The following is a 17,927-nucleotide window of genomic DNA, read 5'->3' on the forward strand; positions in this document are numbered from 1 at the left end:
GTGGCCCTTGATAGGATTGTAGTCATTTCTTTCTATTCCTTATTTGTTGAGTGTTATCATTTTGAAAGGGTGTTGAATTTTGTCAAATGTGTTTTCTACATTGATTGAGATGATCGTGTGTTTTTTTTTCCTTCATTCTGTTAATGCAGTGTATTTTCCCCTGCACTGGATGAAGGATTCTTAACCACTGGACCACCAGGAAAGTCCCCTATACTAATAATTTTATAATGTATTAATCTTTTACATCATGGAGAAATAAAAATGAATTGTGTTACTATTGTTATGTTAATACTAGATTTTATAATTACACATGTATTTATCTTTACTGAAACCTTCATACAGGTTTGAATTACTGTCTGATGTTCTTTCATTGTGACCAGCAGGACTCCCTGTGGCATTTCATATTGGGCAGGTCTAGTGGCGACAAACTCCTTCAGCTTTCTTTATCTTGGAATGTCTTAATTTTTCCTCACTTTTAAGGACAGTTTTGCCAGATATCAGTTCAGTTCAGTTCAGTCACTCAGTCATGTCCGACTCTTTGCAACCCCGTGAACCACAGCACACCAAGCCTCCATGTCCATCACCAACTCCCGGAGTTCACCCAAACTCATATCCATCGAGTTGGTTATGCCATCCAACCATCTCATCCTCTGTCGTCCCCTTCTCCTCCTGCCCTCAATCTTTCCCAGCATCAGGGTCTTTTCCAATGAGTCAGCTCTTCGCATCAGGTAGCCAAAGTATTGGAATTTCAGCTTCAACATCAGTCCTTCCAATGAACAACCAGGTGTGATCCCCTTTAGCATGGACTTATTGGATCTCCTTGCAGTCCAAAGGACTCTCAAGAGTCTTCTCCAAAAAAAAAAAAAAAAAAAAAAAAGAGTCTTCTCCAACACCACAGTTCAAAAGCATCAATTCTTTGGTGCTCAGCTTTCTTTATACTCCAACTCTCACATCCGTACATGACTACTGGAAAAACCATAGCGCTGACTGGACGGACCTTTGTTGGCAATATCTCTGCTTTTTAATATGGTGTCTAGGTTGGTCATAACTTTCCTTCTAAGGAGTAAGCATCTTTTTATTTCATGGCTGCAATCACCATCTGCAGTGATTTTGGAGCCCCAGAAAAATAAAGTCAGCCACTGTTTCCACTGTTTCCCCATCTATTTGCCATGAAGTTATGGGAACAGATGCCATGATCTTAGTTTTCTGAATGTTGAGCTTTAAGCCAACTTTTTCACTCTCCTATTTCACTTTCATCAAGAGGCTCTTTAGTTCTTCTTCACTTCCTCCCATAAAGGTGGTGTTATCTGCATACCTGAGGTTATTGATATTTCTCCTGCCAGTCTTGATTCCAGCTTGTGCTTCCTCCAGCCCAGCATTTCTCATGATGTACTCTGCATATAAGTTAAATAAGCAGGGTGACAATATACAGCCTTGATGTACTCCTTTTCCTATTTAGAACCAGTCTGTTGTTCCGTGTCCAGTTCTAGCTGTTGCTTCCTAACCTGCATATAGACTTCTCAGGAGGTAGGTCAGGTGCTCTGGGATTCACATCTCTTTAAGAATTTTCCACAGTTTATTGTGATCCACACAGTCAAAGGCTTTGGCATAGTCAATTAAGCAGAAATAGATGTTTTTCTGGAACTCTCTTGCTTTTTCGATGATCCAGCGGATGTTGGCAATTTGATCTCTGGTTCCTCTGCCTTTTCTAAAACCAGCTTGAACATCTAGAAGTTCACGGTTCCCGTATTGCTGAAGCCTGACGTGGAGAATTTTAAGCATTACTTTAGTAGCCTGTGAGATGAGTGCAACTGTGCTGTAGTTTGAGCATTCTTTGGCACTGCCTTTCTTTGGGATTGGAATGAAAACTGACCTTTTCCAGTCCCATGGCTACTGCTGAGTTTTCCAAATTTGCTAACATATTGAGTGCAGCACTTTCACAGCATCATCTTTCAGGATTTGAAATAGCTCAGCTGGAATTCCATCACCTCTACTAGTTTTGTCAGATACAGGATTCTTGATTAATAGATTTTTTTTTTAGCACTTTGAATATAGCAGCCCACTGCCTTCTGGCCTCCTAAGTTTCTGATGGGAAATCTGACAATCTTATTCAGGATCCCTTTTATGTGACATGCTAATTATCTCTTGATTGTTTCAAAATTTTCTCTTTGGCTTTGGCTTTTGACATTTGATTTTAATGTGTCTCACCGTGGGTCTCTTAAAGTTACCCTGCTTGGAGTTTGTTGAGCTTTGTGTCTTTCGTCAGATTTGAGTTTCACCCATTATTTCTTCAGATAGTCTCCCTGCCCCTTTCTCTCACTTTTCTTCTTCAAGAACTCCCATAGTGTGTATGTTCACCTGCTGGATAATGTTCCTCAGGTTCCGTAGCCTCTGTCCCTATTCAGTTTTTTTCCTTTGTGTTCCTCTGATCGATCATTGATCTTATCTTCAAGTTGGACTATTTCTTACACCTGCCGCAATTTACCTTTAAATCCCTCTGATGACTTCATTTCAGTTATTGTATTTTTCAGATCTGAAAAAATAAGTTTTTTTTGTTTCCTTTTAGATTTTCTAGCTATTTATTGATATTGACATTTTGTTGATACATAGTTTTCTTGACTTTTTCCACAACTTCAATTCTTTGATCATGAATACTGTTGTTTTAATTTCTTTTTCTAGGAGATCTGCTATCACTTTTTGTTTCAGTGATAGTTTCTATTGGTTTATTTTTCTTTTTTGAAAGGGCCATACTTTCCTATTTCTTTGTATGCCTTGCAGGTTTTTTTGTTGTTGCTGTTGGATACTGGACATTTGTATTCAATATTGTGATCTCTCTGGAAATCAGATTCTGTCCCTGTCCCAGAGTTTCTTGGGTTTTGTTTTTGTTTTTAAATGATGTAAGCTCTGTCTGTCCCAAGAATCAGCCTGAGGTGTAAATTTGGGGTCTTCTCAAGTCTTTTCTGAGCCTGTGCCTTCCCCTAAGCATGCACAGTGACTTTCTAGTCACCCTCATTTATGCAGTTGCCTTTGAATGGCCTAGTATTAGATGTCTGGCTCCTAAGAGGGATGGAGAAGAAAATGAAGGAGAGAGGAAAGGTGCTGGTCTGTTTAATCCCCTGAAAGTCACTTTAGGCAGAGGGGGATGCCATTGCAACAAAGGATGAGATGGTATAAAAATGGCCACAGCCTCTTTGACTGTCTCCCTGTGATCAGAAGCAGCAGTCAGCAGTCATAGCACAGATTGACAATATTTGGTAGACAGGGTCTTTGTTCATCCTGGCTCCTACAAGCTGTTCTAGGAATATGCACACAACTGTCTGCCGTAGTACTTGAGGGATGAGATATGGGTTGCTGCCATTGTGTCCAGAGTTAAAATTGAACAAAATCAATATTAAAGCAATTTTCTGTCCAAGTCTTCCCCTGGAAGTTGCAAGTCTTCAACAGACTCCACAGTTCCAAAATTGTACCATCAGATAGGTAATGATGGTGTAACTATTGTCTCTATAAGAAGGTAGATGTCTGGTGCTCTGCTATCTTCTGAGAATCCTCTCTCTAATAGATATTTTTTGAGGTGGAATTCAAATGTGCAGTTAGCCATTTTAGCACATGGGGAACACATGTACAACCGTGGTGGATTCAAGTCAATGTATGGCAAAACCAATACAATATTGTAAAGTAATTAGGCTCCAATTAAAATAAATAAATTTATATTAAAAAATAAATAAAAATTAAAAGAGAAGTTGAATATAACATAAAAGCAAATAAGACTAAGTAAAAATTTTTAAAAAAGCAAATGATAAAGCAATGCTCAGCATGATCTCTGGTTTGTCAATAAATATATATATGCATAGAAAAAAAGATTATAAGGAAATATATGAGAATGTAAATGATGGTCATTGCTGAGTGGTAGCATTGCAGTTTTTTCTGTCTACATTTCTATAGTCTCCAAATAGGCTTCTGTAACTTCTTAATAATCAGAAGGAAACAATCCTTGAAGAAAGAGCAAAGACCTCTTCCAAGTGTGTATTCATCTCACAGTGTATTCAGTAACTGTTCCTCAGTTGATTTCAGAGGTGTTAGTAGCTTACCTGTTCCCCGTTTTCCCTTCTGTTGAATAAAAACAAAACTTTCTTACTTTCCAGGTAAATGTCAAAGAGCTTGATCCCAAATATGCTTATATCCAAGTCACTTATGTGAAGCCCTACTTTGATGATAAAGAACTCACAGAAAGAAAAACTGAATTTGAAAGAAACCATAATATCAACAGATTTGTTTTTGAGGCTCCTTATACATTGTCAGGCAAAAAGCAAGGTTGTATAGAGGAACAGTGCAAACGCCGTACAATCTTGACTAGTAAGTAGGACTTGGCATAACTTCTTTGTTTGACATGATCTTTTTTGACACACACAAGCAGCAGCTGGTCAGCAGGAAAATGTAATTGAAATTTTAATCGCTTATTGTCCTGCTGTTCAGTCACTCACTCACACAAACATGCTATGTTATAAACCATTCCTTTGCCATATGTAATTAGGTAGTTCATGCTTAGTCTGAGTCGTCTCAGAGAGAATTTCTCCTTCAGTCCTGAAGTAATAAGGGACCTATTTGGTCTCTAAGGGATTTTCCAGAGAAAATATGGGGAGAATTAAGCACAGTAGATTTTTGTTTTAATTTGGCTATTTGATTTGCTATCTTAAAAACTCATTTGTCAATCTTAATCTTTAATAGCTTCAAACTCATTTCCATATGTGAAGAAGAGGATCGCTATAAACTATGAACAGCAGATTCATTTAAAGCCAATTGATGTTGCCACTGATGAAATAAAAGATAAAACTGCAGAGCTGCAAAAGCTTTGTTCTTCTGCTGACGTGGACATGATTCAGCTCCAACTTAAATTGCAGGGCTGTGTTTCAGTGCAGGTATGTTGGTTGCTAACCATGTATTAAACGTTTCTTGTTCTTCTTGCTTTCATAAGGGACAAGCACTAATTGTAATTGTCTTATATTCTGACTGGGTGCAAAAACCTCTACATTATTTATTAATTTAATAAAGACATTATGTTCAGTTTCTGTAAATTTTGTGTTATGTCAGAGAGCTTTAACATAAATCCCTCTGACTATAGCCAAACCCTATATTTAGATAGGAGAAATTGTTATATAACTTGCTAAGAGTATAATTTTGGCAGATGATTTGCTTTAGTTAATCTTTTTCAATAAATTTGTAGTAAGAATGGTAAATATATTTCTCAGGTATGGATTTTTGTATATTGTATTCTTTTTAAAAAGAGAAATGAAAAAATTACTTTTTAATTACATCCTAACAACTCTCATTTTTCTCCTTTTGTAATTTAGGTAAATGCAGGTCCGTTAGCATACGCAAGGGCTTTCTTAAATGACAGTCAAGCTAGCAAGTATCCGCCCAAAAAAGTAAATGAGTTGAAAGACATGTTTAGGTAAGTGCTTTGTAGTTTTCAGATCAGACCTCTAATTTTTTTTTCACTCCATTGTCTTCTTAAGTGAAATCAAAATATTCACCAAATAATGTCCCTCTAAAAAAATTATCGGTTCCCTTTTATAACATTTAAGTTACCTTCTAATGGTATTTTAGGTGGTGAGGAAATGTGTGATCTCTTTCTTGCTGCAGAACTGAAACAATCTCCTAGTGACCCAAGGTGTTAAATATGGCAACCACTTCATTGCTCTGGATATTGTGACACAAACACAAGCCCACATTCATTATGTGATTTCCTCCTTTGCCTGATTGACCTCATGTCACAGCTTTTCCAGACCATTCAGGCTAGGAAGGGTTGGATAGGTTTGCTTCTATCCTGTATCCTTAGTTCCACGTGGATTCTGCTATTCTAGGGCATACGATAATCTTCTCTGGACTGAGCATCCCTCTAAGCCAAGGCATGTCTGAATGGTTGTGCAGTAGAAAAAATCTGTTTCTTATATAAAAGAACTTAGATTCAGAATAAGAGAGATAGATAATTTAAACAGACTGAGTAGAAAGATAATTTCCACTCATTTGCTCCTGACTTATTTCATTTACTTTTCCTATCTCTGTATTATCAGCTGTTTCAGGTTACAGAGTAACCACTACTCATTCCCTTGTAGCTCAGTCGGTAAAGAATCTGCCTGTAGTGCAGGAGACCTGGGTTCAATCCCTGGGTTGGGAAGATCCCCTGGAGAAGGAAATGGCAACCCACTCCAGTATCCTTGCCTGCAAAATCTCATGGACAGAGAAGCCTGGTGGGCTGTAGTCCACAGGGTTACAAAGAGTCAGGCATGACTGAGCGACTAACACTTACTTACTTACTTAGTACTCATTCATTCAATGTTTATTAATGCCTGGCATGTACAAAAAGATTCTACTCTTTGCTGTGACAGGGATACAGCACGAATGGTCAGTGAGGTACTTTGTCCCCTAAGATTTGCACTCTAATTATGGACATAAAACATAAACGTATGAAATAATGATATAAAAGTTTTTATGGTAAGTCATAACCTCTCTGTCACCACTCTTACCAGCCCAGGGCAGATACTTCATGCCTATAAGCACCCAGCACTGTACTGGGTACATAGCCCCAAATAAATTATTTTTTAATAACTGACATTATCTATAGATGTTAGTTAATGTAAGTGCAAGCATAGCTGATATCATATCAAGTGACTGAGCAGGCAGCCTTCCCAGAGGGTATATATTTCAAGCCAGGCTTTGAAGGAGGTAAGAAACCAGAAGACAAAGATAGAAAAGGAAAGATATTTCAGACTTAGGAGATGGCATTAGCAAAAACACAGTGAGAAAATATAGGATTCTAATCTTCCTTTTAGGCAAGCCGTGGTTAAAGTAAATATTAAATTGTCAGTGAGACTTTTGAGTAATAAATAACAAACACTTTATCTTTGCTCTTCATCTACAGGAAGTTCATCCAAGCATGCAGCATTGCACTGGAACTAAATGAGCGGTTAATTAAAGAGGATCAGATTGAATACCATGAAGGGCTCAAGTCAAATTTCAGAGACATGGTGAAAGAATTGTCTGACATTATTCATGAACAGGCAAGTATTAGGGTGATTGAAAATGAAAACATGATCTGGGGTCCCTAAAGTGTTACTTAGCAAACCTATTAGTTTGAAATAGTATTACCTTGAAATTGCTTAGTCTGTTATTTTAAAATTTGTTCTTATATTCTTTACCCGTATAAATGATATAATACAAATCAGATTTGAAGCAATCACTGACAATTGCTTTAGCAGTTGTTTCAGATGTTGAACTGTTTTGTTCTTTGTGCCACAGTGCCATTAGAAGTGAATAGTTGTGCAAGTGTAAATTAATCTACTGTGAGCGTGGCTAAGGTCTTTCAAGAAGGATCCTATAGAAGTGCTAGATCCCTAAATGAATATCCCTGTCTTAGATGTAGGAAACTGGATACAGTTGGCCTTCCACATTTGCAGCTTCCACATCATTGGATTCAACCAGCTGCAGATCAAAAATATTTGAAGAAAAATTTCCAGAAAGTTCCAAAAAAGCAAAACTTGAATTTCCTGTACATAGGCAACTATTTACATAGCATTTACATTGTATTAACTATTATAAATAATCTAGAGATGATTTTAAAGTACAGGGGAGGATATGCATGAGTTATATTCAAATACTGTGTGATTTTATATAAGGGACTTGAGCATCTTCAGTTTAATAACCATGGGAGAAGGGGGACAGTGGTCCTGGAACTAATCCTGAGGATACCGAGGGACAACTGTAGTATCGTTTAGGTGAGATCCTGAGTGAGTTCCAAAATTCAGGAATTGTCTTAATATCCATATAGCCTGCAAAACTCTTTTTATAACACCAAGCCTTTTAGTATTTGACTGTTAATGTCAATTATAGCTAACTTAGTAAAACAAAATCTGAAACATAGAAGCAAAGATCTGCTCACCACTGACAGCCAAATTATGTCATAATTAAGTAAAGACTTTTATAGATCTACTTACCTTAAAACCAGAGTACTCCTGAATTATCCTGGTAAATGTCATTCCTATATTAGGCTCCTGAAATCTGTGTTTACAACCACTGTATACATGGATTATCACGCAACTATTTGAACATCTTCACCACAAATGTAAAAGCCATGGCCTAATGGTCTCGTCCCTCAGTGCCTGAGCCCTATTTAGCTTACATAATGTCTCTTTGCTTTCCTTAAGAAGGAAAACGGCCAATAAGATCAATATTTGCTTCAGAAACTCTTCAGACTCTCAAATTCAGACCCCTTAAAAGAAACAAGGATCACTACAACCCTTTAGAGAACACATTCTTATTGCTGGTTCCAGAAAGGAGAACCTCCTCTGTCTTGGTGTGAACATTTCACTGCTTGCCTGAAGACACTCCCCTGGGTGAGACCGTCACATGGAGGGTGTACTTACAAATGGACTGACTGCGATTAGTGCCAAAGGACTGCAGTGTAATGGTGGGGAGGGGCAGAAGAGAGATTTCAGGGAAAGCAAGAGCTAGTTGACTCTCTCTGCTATAGGAGCTAATTGAGTATCTCTCCTCTAGCTAGAAGAGCTAGCTATCTCTCTTATGGTATCTTGTATGCTTTCTGTTAGAAAGGACTATGGGAAATCTATTACAGTTAGTCCAAAGTTGCACTGCGTGACCAGGAGTCCCATTCTCTGACCATGGTCATCTTCTCAGCATGGAGAAGCCAGGCAGCTAGACTCTCATCATCCCATCTTTCAGTGAGTGAGTCATCCCAGCCTCCTCTCCTGTTCTCGTGACAGGGACTCTCGCCGGCCTGAGGAGTCTGGATCCGTGATCTGTTTCCTCTTTTTGTCATCTTGACTTCTGTTACCCACTTAGGCGTGAGTGTAAACCGTCCCAAGGCATACCTTTGCAGCTCAGTTTTCCGAGGTCTGTTTATGTCTCCTTGCCAAAGCAGTCCGGTGATCAGGACTAAGCAGGCAGGGAATCATTCCGCTTCCTTTATTGTCTGTAGCTCAGGTTCAGCCCCTGAGTACAGTGGGGACATGCCTCTCTTCACCCTCACTCTTTTGGGGTATGTTGAAGTGTTAGTCACTCAGTCATGTCCGACCCTTTGTGACCCCATGGACTGTAGCTCACCAGGCTCTTTTGTCTGTGGAATTCTCCAGGCAAGAATACTGGAGTGGGTTGCCATTTCCTTCTCCAGGGGATCTTCTGAACCCAGGGATCAAACTCAGGTCTCCTGCATTGTAGGTGAATTCTTTACCATCTGAGCCATCTGGGGAATACTTTAATCAAATAGGCTACATAATTTGTTCCTAGAAACGGTCCAGTTTACGGGGTTCTGTTCTCCATTGTCCATAGGAAAAAACAGCAAAACTCCTCCTTTACAAAAATATAAAACAATTATAGCATTTTAAGCCAATATGTATTACAGTTATAGGGGCTTCCCTGGTGGCTCAGATGGTAAAGCATCTGCCTGCAGTGTGGGAGACCTGGCTTCGATCCCAGGGTCAGGAAGATCGCCTGGAGAAGGAAATGGCAATGCACTCCAGTACTCTTGCCTGGAAAATTCCATAGATAGAGGAGCCCGGTAGGCTACAGTCCATAGGATTGCAAAGAGTCTGACATGACTGATTAACTTCACTGGTATATTACAGTTAGAGAATTTACATGCAACTGTATCACCTAGGCTTGAATTCTAAATTATTCAAATTGAAAGCAAATTATTCAATTTACTGCTATTATGATGATCATGATATTTAGAGCAGTCATTCTCTACGGTTCTTTTTTCCTTGCTAAAAAACAAAATTGAACTGATGTTCAGTTACTCAGTCATGTCTGACTCTTTGCAACCCCATGGACTGCAATGCAGCAGGCTTCCCTGTCCTTCAACACCTCCCAGAGTTTGCTCAAACTCAGATCCATTGATTTGGTGATTACACCCAACCATCTTATCCTCTGTTGTCCCTTTCTCCTCCTACCTTCAGTCTTTCCCAGCATCAGTATTTTCCAGTTAGTCAGGTCTTCACATCAAGTGGCCAAAGTATTGGAGCTTCAGCTTCAGAATCAGTCCTTCCAATGAATATTCAGGGGTGATTTCCTTTATAATTAACTGGTTTGATCTGCTTGCAGTCCAAGGGACTCTCAAGAGTCTTCTCCAACACCACAGTTTGAAAGAATCCATTCTTCGGCATTCAGCCTTCTTTATGGTCCAACTCTCACATCTGTACATGACTACTGGAAAAACCATAGCTTTGACTAGATGGACCTTTGTCCGCAAAGTAATGTCTCTGCTTTTTATTCAGAGTCAGCTGAGTCAGTTTTAAAGATGTTGGCTTTATTCAGTGATTCATGAGTCTAGCAGCATCCCATCTGGCAGATAGAAAGAAGCTTTGAAGAGCCATAGAAAATGGAAGCCTTGTACAGGTAGAAGGAGTCAGGTCAAGGAAGTTATTCTAAAAGAGACCTGATTGTTTCAGGCAAGGTCACCTTCCTCTGGGGCACAGCAAGGGTCTGTCCAGTGAAGTACCTCACTAGTGCTGACCAGGAAATTTCAAACTTGAATGTAATGCATGTACTTTTTTGACTAGTTAAGATCGCCAGTGCAGGTTCGATGCAGGATACAAGATGCTTGGGGCTGGTGCACTGGGATGACCCAGAGGGATGGTATGGGGAGGGAGATGGAAGGGGAGTTCAGGATGGGGAACACATGTACACCCATGGCAGATTCATGTTGATGTATGGCAAAGCCAATACAATATTATAAAGTAATTCACCTCCAATTAAAATAAATAAATTTAAACTAAAGAAAAAAAAAGATTACCTGCCTGGAAAAGACTGAAACTGCAGTTAGGTTGATATTAATTCTCAGGTGATGTAGGTTTAGCACACGTGACTCCATTTTGGGCCTCTTGTCTCTGTCTCTCTCTCTTTTTTAAATTTATTTGGCTGCACCATGTCTTAGCTGTGGCATGTGGGATCCAGCTCCCTGAGCAGAGACTGAACCCAGGCTCCCTGCACTGGGAGTGTGGAGTCCCATCTTCTGGACCACAAGGGGAGTCCCTTGTCTCTTTTTTAACACCCTGAAATTTGGGTTTTATGAATCTGCTGTCATATTTCCCACCTGTCTTTCTCATTTAATTTCTATAAACCATGGCTACTATATTTAGTTCTAGAGACCAAATTTTAGACCCTTGATATTATATATTCTCCTATATTTTAAATTCTTCTATATTATATATTATATATTGATAGGTAACCAAGAAAAGTCTTACTTTCTATTGGTTTATATTTATGAAATCTGTATTGTCATGATGTATCCTATTTAGGTGTACCTTGGTTTGGGAAAATGTTGACTTTTTAGTGAATTTTTGTAAATCAGTATTTCCAATATTTCCATATAAAAGAGAGCTTTTTTTTTTGTAGTCATACACTTTGAGATATATTATTTCCCAAAGGAAAATATAATACAAAATAAGATAAAATATAGCTGTGTACTGAAATGTGAGTTATCTGTTTAGCTCCATAAATGATGACTTGACAAAAAGATATGGCCTTGATATTCCTTGGCCCTTTTCAGTGTTATCTGTTACACTATACCAAAATATGAAGTTCTTTCTCTTATAAGAGGAAATTTTTCTATTACGGATTTTATATAAGACATGATTTGCAGCAGCACAAATGATATGACCCATTTCTGCCACCAGAAGCCAATTTGCAGGCTTAATACTGAAGTTTCAAAGCTAACTTGAGAACCTAGTATTGAAAGCTTGAAACCTAACTTGGGACTGTACAGTAAAGAGGTTGAATGTGATATGTATGTTTTTCTTCTATCTAATCCATGCATGAGATATCAGTTGATTTTGATCACACAAAATGGATAATTTTTAAAACATCTATACTAAATTAAGAGATACTTACTCCTTGGAAGGAAAGTTATGACCAACCTAGATAGTATATTGAAAAGCAGAGATATTACTTTGCCAACAAAGGTCTGTCTAGTCAAGGCTATGGTTTTTCCAGTGATCATGTATGGATGTGAGTTGGACTGTGAAGAAAGCTGAGCTCCGAAGAATTGATGCTTTTGAACTGTGGTGTTGGAGAAGACTCTTGAGAGTCCCTTGGACTGCAAGGAGATCCAGCCAGTCCATGCTAAAGGAGATCAGTCCTGGATGTTCATTGGAAGGACTGATGCTAAAGCTGAAACTCCAATACTTTGGCCACCTCACGCAGAGTTGACCCATTGGAAAAGACTCTGATGCTGGGAGGGATTGGGGGCAGGAGGAAAAGGGGACGACCGAGGATGAGATGGCTGGATGGCATCACGGACTCAATGGACATGAGTTTGAGTGAACTCTGGGAGTTGGTGATGGACAGGGAGGCCTGGTGTTCTGTGATTCATGGGGTTGCACAGAGTCAGACACGACTGAGTAACTGAACTGAACTGAATATGATTATATGTATATATTTATGAAGTTCTTCATTTCCAAGAAAAATCTTTTACATCAATTAATTTACATAATTATGGTATACATTTGAAAATTTGACTTATTTTCTCTTCACTTAAAATTATTTACGAAGTCTCCAGGGAGAGGGTATGGGTATCAGGATATTTGAAAAGCCCCCCAGTGAACTTTAGAACCATTCTTAGAAGATGATCTATAAACTCATATCAAGAAGTTCATTGTTTAGGCTCTTGTTATGACCATCTGTTAAAAAAATTTTTTAAAGACTGTGTTACCTCTAAGTTTCTGTTGAATTTTGCATTTTACAACCTTTCATTTTTCTTAATGAGTAACCAGATCTTTTCTGCTCTTTTGATATGCTGCCTTTGTAATACAGCTTTGAAGATTTGAGTCGGTAATGTTTTTTTTTGCTCTTTCTGCTTTATATCATTTTAAATAGCTAAGTGTCAGTGATAAATTGGAATATGCCTGTGATTTCATATACACATACTTTTTTTGGCCGTGGCTATTTTGGTTCGTGATAAACATGTCATTTCTTTCATTTTAGATAATACAAGAAGACCCGATGCATTCTCCCTGGATGAGCAACACATTACATGTATTTTGTGCAATTAGTGGTACATCGAGTGATCGAAGTTATGGTTCCCCAAGATACACTGCTGAAATATGAGGACATGCAGATGTCAAGTGACAACAAGACTGAACTTCTCAGGAATATTTGGAGCTGTGCAAATGTTAAAAATTTAAAGATTTGTTATACACGGAGTGTTTCCTCCTGACACCAAAACTTTCATGCTTTCATACAGGGTGCTTACATATTTGTAAATATTTAAGCAACTTGAAAGTGCCTGGAAAATTGCACCACTGTGCTTAGTTTGTACTTTTTTAGGTAAATCTATATACTGAGAAGTAGAGCTCAAAAACTTTCATTCGATTTGCTTAACTGTCGCTTAAAATATTAATGGTACTGTGTAAAATTGTATAATGGAACACAATAAAAGGTAAAACTTCTTTGTAATTAGAAGTAAAGGAAATAATACTTTGAACTTAGCATTTTTCCTGACAGGAAGCTAAATTCATTATCATACTAATCCTTGGAGAATAAATTGATAAAATTTTCACAAAACATGGATACTTCCAGCTGAGGAGATAATTTGAAACCTTGCCTTCCAGTGGTCTAGACTGGGCTAAAGGAAACATACGCATTATGTGAAAAGGAAATTTTCACAAAGAAAGGGTATATATAGAAATACCAGGCTTCCCAATCCTTCAAGTTTTGATCCAATAATGCTAGGTATTCCAGTCAGTGGTCTCTCTAACATACTAGGCAAGGGATTCCTCTGTGGCTTAGGTTTGCCTAGCAAGCAGCCTTTGTTGCCAAAGCTTCATCAGCTGAGGCTGTCCATAAAGCTAAACAAACATGTCTGAGATTTGCAGTTACTTCAGAGTTTTAGCAGCAGAATCTGAGGGTAGGGATTTTGTAATGATGATTTTCTTCAGTTTACAAAGTTAATAAGGATTTTGATAGAACTTGATGATCACAGCATTTCTTGGGTCAGTATATATAACCACCACATATTTAGCAGCTGCTGGCTAAGGATTACATTTCTAACTATGAAGAAACCTCAGATTAACTAAATAATTCAGGAGAAACCAAGATGTGAAGGACATTTTTAGCTTAAACTATCCATAAAATTTTGGCTGCCTTTCATGTAAACATTAAGTCCTAGATTTATTTTTCATATGTAGTTTAGCCTATCTTATAGACATTTTTTTAAAAACCCAGAAAACAGACACTGAAATCTAAGTGGGTTGCATGGAGCTTTGGCTTTTTAAATACTCTGTGATCAAGTAAATCTTAGAGCTTCTTATGCACCTGGCTTGGGCATATTTCTTTACATGTCATTTTTAAGCATTCAGGGGAGCATGAAATTACCTATAAAAGATTAATTTTGTATTTTAATAAGGGATTCAGAAATTCCAGAAGCAGTCAGTAATTCCTTAATATCTTGAAGTCACGTGAAGAGTTAGTTTCACCTTTAAAACTATTATATGTAGTACATATATGTAAAAAAACCTGTCACCCAGAGAGAGTGCTGCCTTCTGAGAATGAGGTGTCTTGGGGAAACTTGAGTGCTCTTTTGTTAATGACCAGTCCCTATCCTATCCCCCAGTATATACTATGCCCTGTGGGTCATTTTAAAAAGTGTAACAAATGACCCCTGCCCTCAAGGAAGTTGCAGTCTAGTTGAGGAGGCAAGATAGACATGAAATTAAATAATACAAGAATTAACAATAATAAGACAAGATAAGTTGTCTCTGAGGACTGCCAAATGAATGACACTGTCCATAACTCATATCATATTCAAGGAATGAGAAGCTACTGTGAATGTTAATGTTCAGGGATGACTTCATGAAAAGTAAGCCTTGAACAGACTTTCAAAGATGAGAAGCTAATCTAGGCAGGAAGACCATCACACTCAAAGTTGTAGAAAGATTTTGTACCAGTTTCGTTCAAGGGAGTAAATGCTAAATCTAGAAAGACAATTTAGACCTAGATATTGGAAGGCCTTGAATACCAGGATAATAGTATTTTGACTTTAATCAATGAACAGGAGGAGACCAGTCAAGATTTTTGAATGGAGAGATTACTTGACTAAATATTATTTTTATGAATGTAATCCTTTATATTGCTGCCAGATACCTTTGAGTCTGAGAGAGATGGACATATGGAAACCAGTTAGATAGTTATTGTAGTAATCTAATTATGAGTCCATAAGCCCATAGATGTGAACAAGAATGGAGAAGAAAGGACAAGTGCCAGAGATACTATGTAGAAAGATCGGGCATGACCTATTGATGGCTAAGGAGAAAAAAGGAAAAGGTAAAGATAATTTTGTGTCCTGTGGCCAATGAGTTCTCCAGGTAATGGCAAAATTTTATGGGATTATTTTCACCAGCTTCCAAACTGAGGGTAGAAAGGTATATAGAGAGAACACGGTGGGTTAGACTAGAGAAAGCCAGCTAAGTATGCCTTGAAATACTGTATATGTTAGGTATTACTGTTTCTATAGTTTAATGATTTCATGAAGTGATTTAGCCTCTACAGATGAATTCACATCAAAGAATACATTTCTGCTATACTAATTATTTTTGCAATTAAGCTTGACTCCAGGTTCCCTGGAAATACTGTTTTGATAGTCTTTGAATAGCTTGTAAAATGTGAATAAAGTCACCATTAGTAGTGTTAGCTTATCACAAGAATGATAACCCATAGAGAAAGTAAGCAATTCCATGCAGATATTCTGAGTAACCAGTACACCAATGGGATCATGTCCATAGATGGTATTGTTATTGTTACCATATTTATATGAATTGACTGCATATATAAATACTGTAAGTTTCTTTTTAAAAATGAAACAGCAGCAGTGGTAGCAACAGCCTTGGAACCGTGACCAACATATCGTAGAACTAGAGATGACTGACTGGTTAATTAATAACTAAATAGGTCAGCATCATAAAGACCTAAGCCTTTAATTATAAATACTAGTTTATCTATAATGCAGAGCCTGAGCAATGTATTGAAATCTTAGGAATTTCCTAACTCTTGAAAACCTTAATAATGAGATACATATTTCAGGCTTCTCTTACACAAAATGGTGGGCTACCTTCAGTCTTCTACTAACAGTACACTACTTCAGCTATCAGAACACAGGGAGAGGAGTAGAGTAAAAGACGATTAGGGGTGGGGCTGGGTCTGTACCACAGGGCTATTCCCCTGTCCTGGGAAGTGGCCAGTAAGAGTGCTTTGTTCATCTTGTTCCAGTGACAATGCTTTCTTTCTAGTCCTTAGCCACATAATGGTTCCTCTAAGAAAAGTGTATATGTACGTTTATCCAACTCCAGATTGACGTTGCAACTAAATTCTTCAAAGATTGTGCCTTTGTGTATGGCATCTTAAGACTTTTTCCAACATACTTTCTTGTCTTCTCTTTTCCTCTTTATTAAGCTGTAATTTGTACACCATGCAATTCACCCATTTAAAACTCAAATTCAGTAGCTTTTAGTATATTCACAGTTGTGTGACCATCACCACAATTCATTTTAGAATATTTTCATCACTTCCAAAGGAAACCCTATACTCATTATCTGTCACTCCCATTGCCCACCAACCAGTCCCCAGCCCCTGACAATCAGTAATCAACTTTTCTGTATCTATAGATTAGTATTTTAGACATTTCTTATAAATGGAATCACATACTGTGTGGCCTTCTATGACTAGCTTCTTTCATTTAGCATGATATTTTCAAGGTTCATCCATGTTGTAACTTGTATCAGAATTTCACTCCTTTTTATGGCTGGATAATAGCTCCTTTTGCATGAATATGTCATATTTTGTTTATCAGTTAATGAACATTTGGTTTATTTTTGCTTTTCGGCTATTGTTGATAATGTTGTTGTGAATATTCACCTACAAGTTTTTCTATGGATATGTTTCATTTGTCTTGGGCGTATACCTAGGAGCTGAATTACTGGGTCATATGGTAACTATGTTTAAACTTTTGAAGAACTGCCAGACTCTTTTCTACAGTAGTTGCACCACTTTGCAGTTCCCAGCAGCACTAAATAAGCATTCTAATTTCCCCATATTCTCAACAACACGTTATTATCTGCCTCTTTGATTATACCTTCCTAGTAGGTGTGAAGTGGTATCTCATTGGGGTTTTTGTTTGCATTTCCCAAATGGTTAATGAAGTTGAGCATTGTTTCATGTGTTTGTTGACCATTTTTATATCTTGTTTGGAAATATGTCTATTCAGATTCTTTACCCATTTTTAAACACTGGTTTCTCTGTTGATCATTGAGTTGCAAAAGTTCTTTATATGTTCTAGATGCAAGTTTCTTATCAGCTATATGATTTCCATATATTTTTGCGGGTTGACTTTTTACTTTTGTAATGGTGTTGTTGAGACAAAAGTTTTTAATTTTGATTATGTCCAATTTCTCTATGTTTTCTTGTCATTTGTGCTTTGATGTTGTATCTAAGAAGGCATTGCCTAATCCAAGGTCATGGAGATTTATACCTATATTTTCTTTGAGTTTAAAAACAATTTTTTTTTATTGACTACGTACCCATACTTTATTTACAAATTGCAAGTCTTCTTATGGTACATAAAATGTTTTCTGTAGTTGATCTCAGCTTTGTTCACACTGAAGTGAGTTGTTTTCTGTGCTCAGTTGCTGCTGCTACCACTGATTTGTTTTCTTTCAGGATCAAGATGGGCACTTTCATATATAATCTTATTTTTAATTCCTTCTCTAGCAAGTCTTTCCTGGATTCTTAGCTTTGCATAATTATATCTACAATGGAACCAGCATCCTAAAGTCACCAAGATAAATCCCCTTACTCCAATGTCATATAATCTTCTAAATCTACCTTCCCCTTCCCAGGGTCCCCGGGCTCCAGTGCAGCCGCCATGG

General features: G+C 37.7%; 1 protein-coding gene across 5 annotated transcripts in view; it reads left to right on the forward strand.

The window, feature by feature from the left end:
• The window catches only part of DOCK11 (dedicator of cytokinesis 11), a 212,984-nt gene extending 195,677 nt beyond the window's left edge, over positions 1-17,307 (forward strand). For 2 of the 5 annotated variants that reach the window (XM_018044191.1, XM_018044188.1), the window contains 5 exons: positions 4,143-4,353; positions 4,726-4,916; positions 5,349-5,449; positions 6,920-7,058; positions 12,994-17,307. In XM_018044191.1, the coding sequence (XP_017899680.1) occupies positions 4,143-4,353; positions 4,726-4,916; positions 5,349-5,449; positions 6,920-7,058; positions 12,994-13,116 (765 nt within the window). In that variant the 3' untranslated portion in view covers positions 13,117-17,307. The remainder of the gene's footprint in view (positions 1-4,142; positions 4,354-4,725; positions 4,917-5,348; positions 5,450-6,919; positions 7,059-12,993) is intronic. The other 3 variants (XM_018044189.1, XM_018044192.1, XR_001917616.1) reach the window with 3 other exon arrangements.
• Positions 17,308-17,927: the final 620 nt, after the last annotated feature.

The sequence above is a fragment of the Capra hircus genome (assembly GCF_001704415.2).
Source record: "Capra hircus breed San Clemente chromosome X unlocalized genomic scaffold, ASM170441v1, whole genome shotgun sequence".
Taxonomy (NCBI): domain Eukaryota; kingdom Metazoa; phylum Chordata; class Mammalia; order Artiodactyla; family Bovidae; genus Capra; species Capra hircus.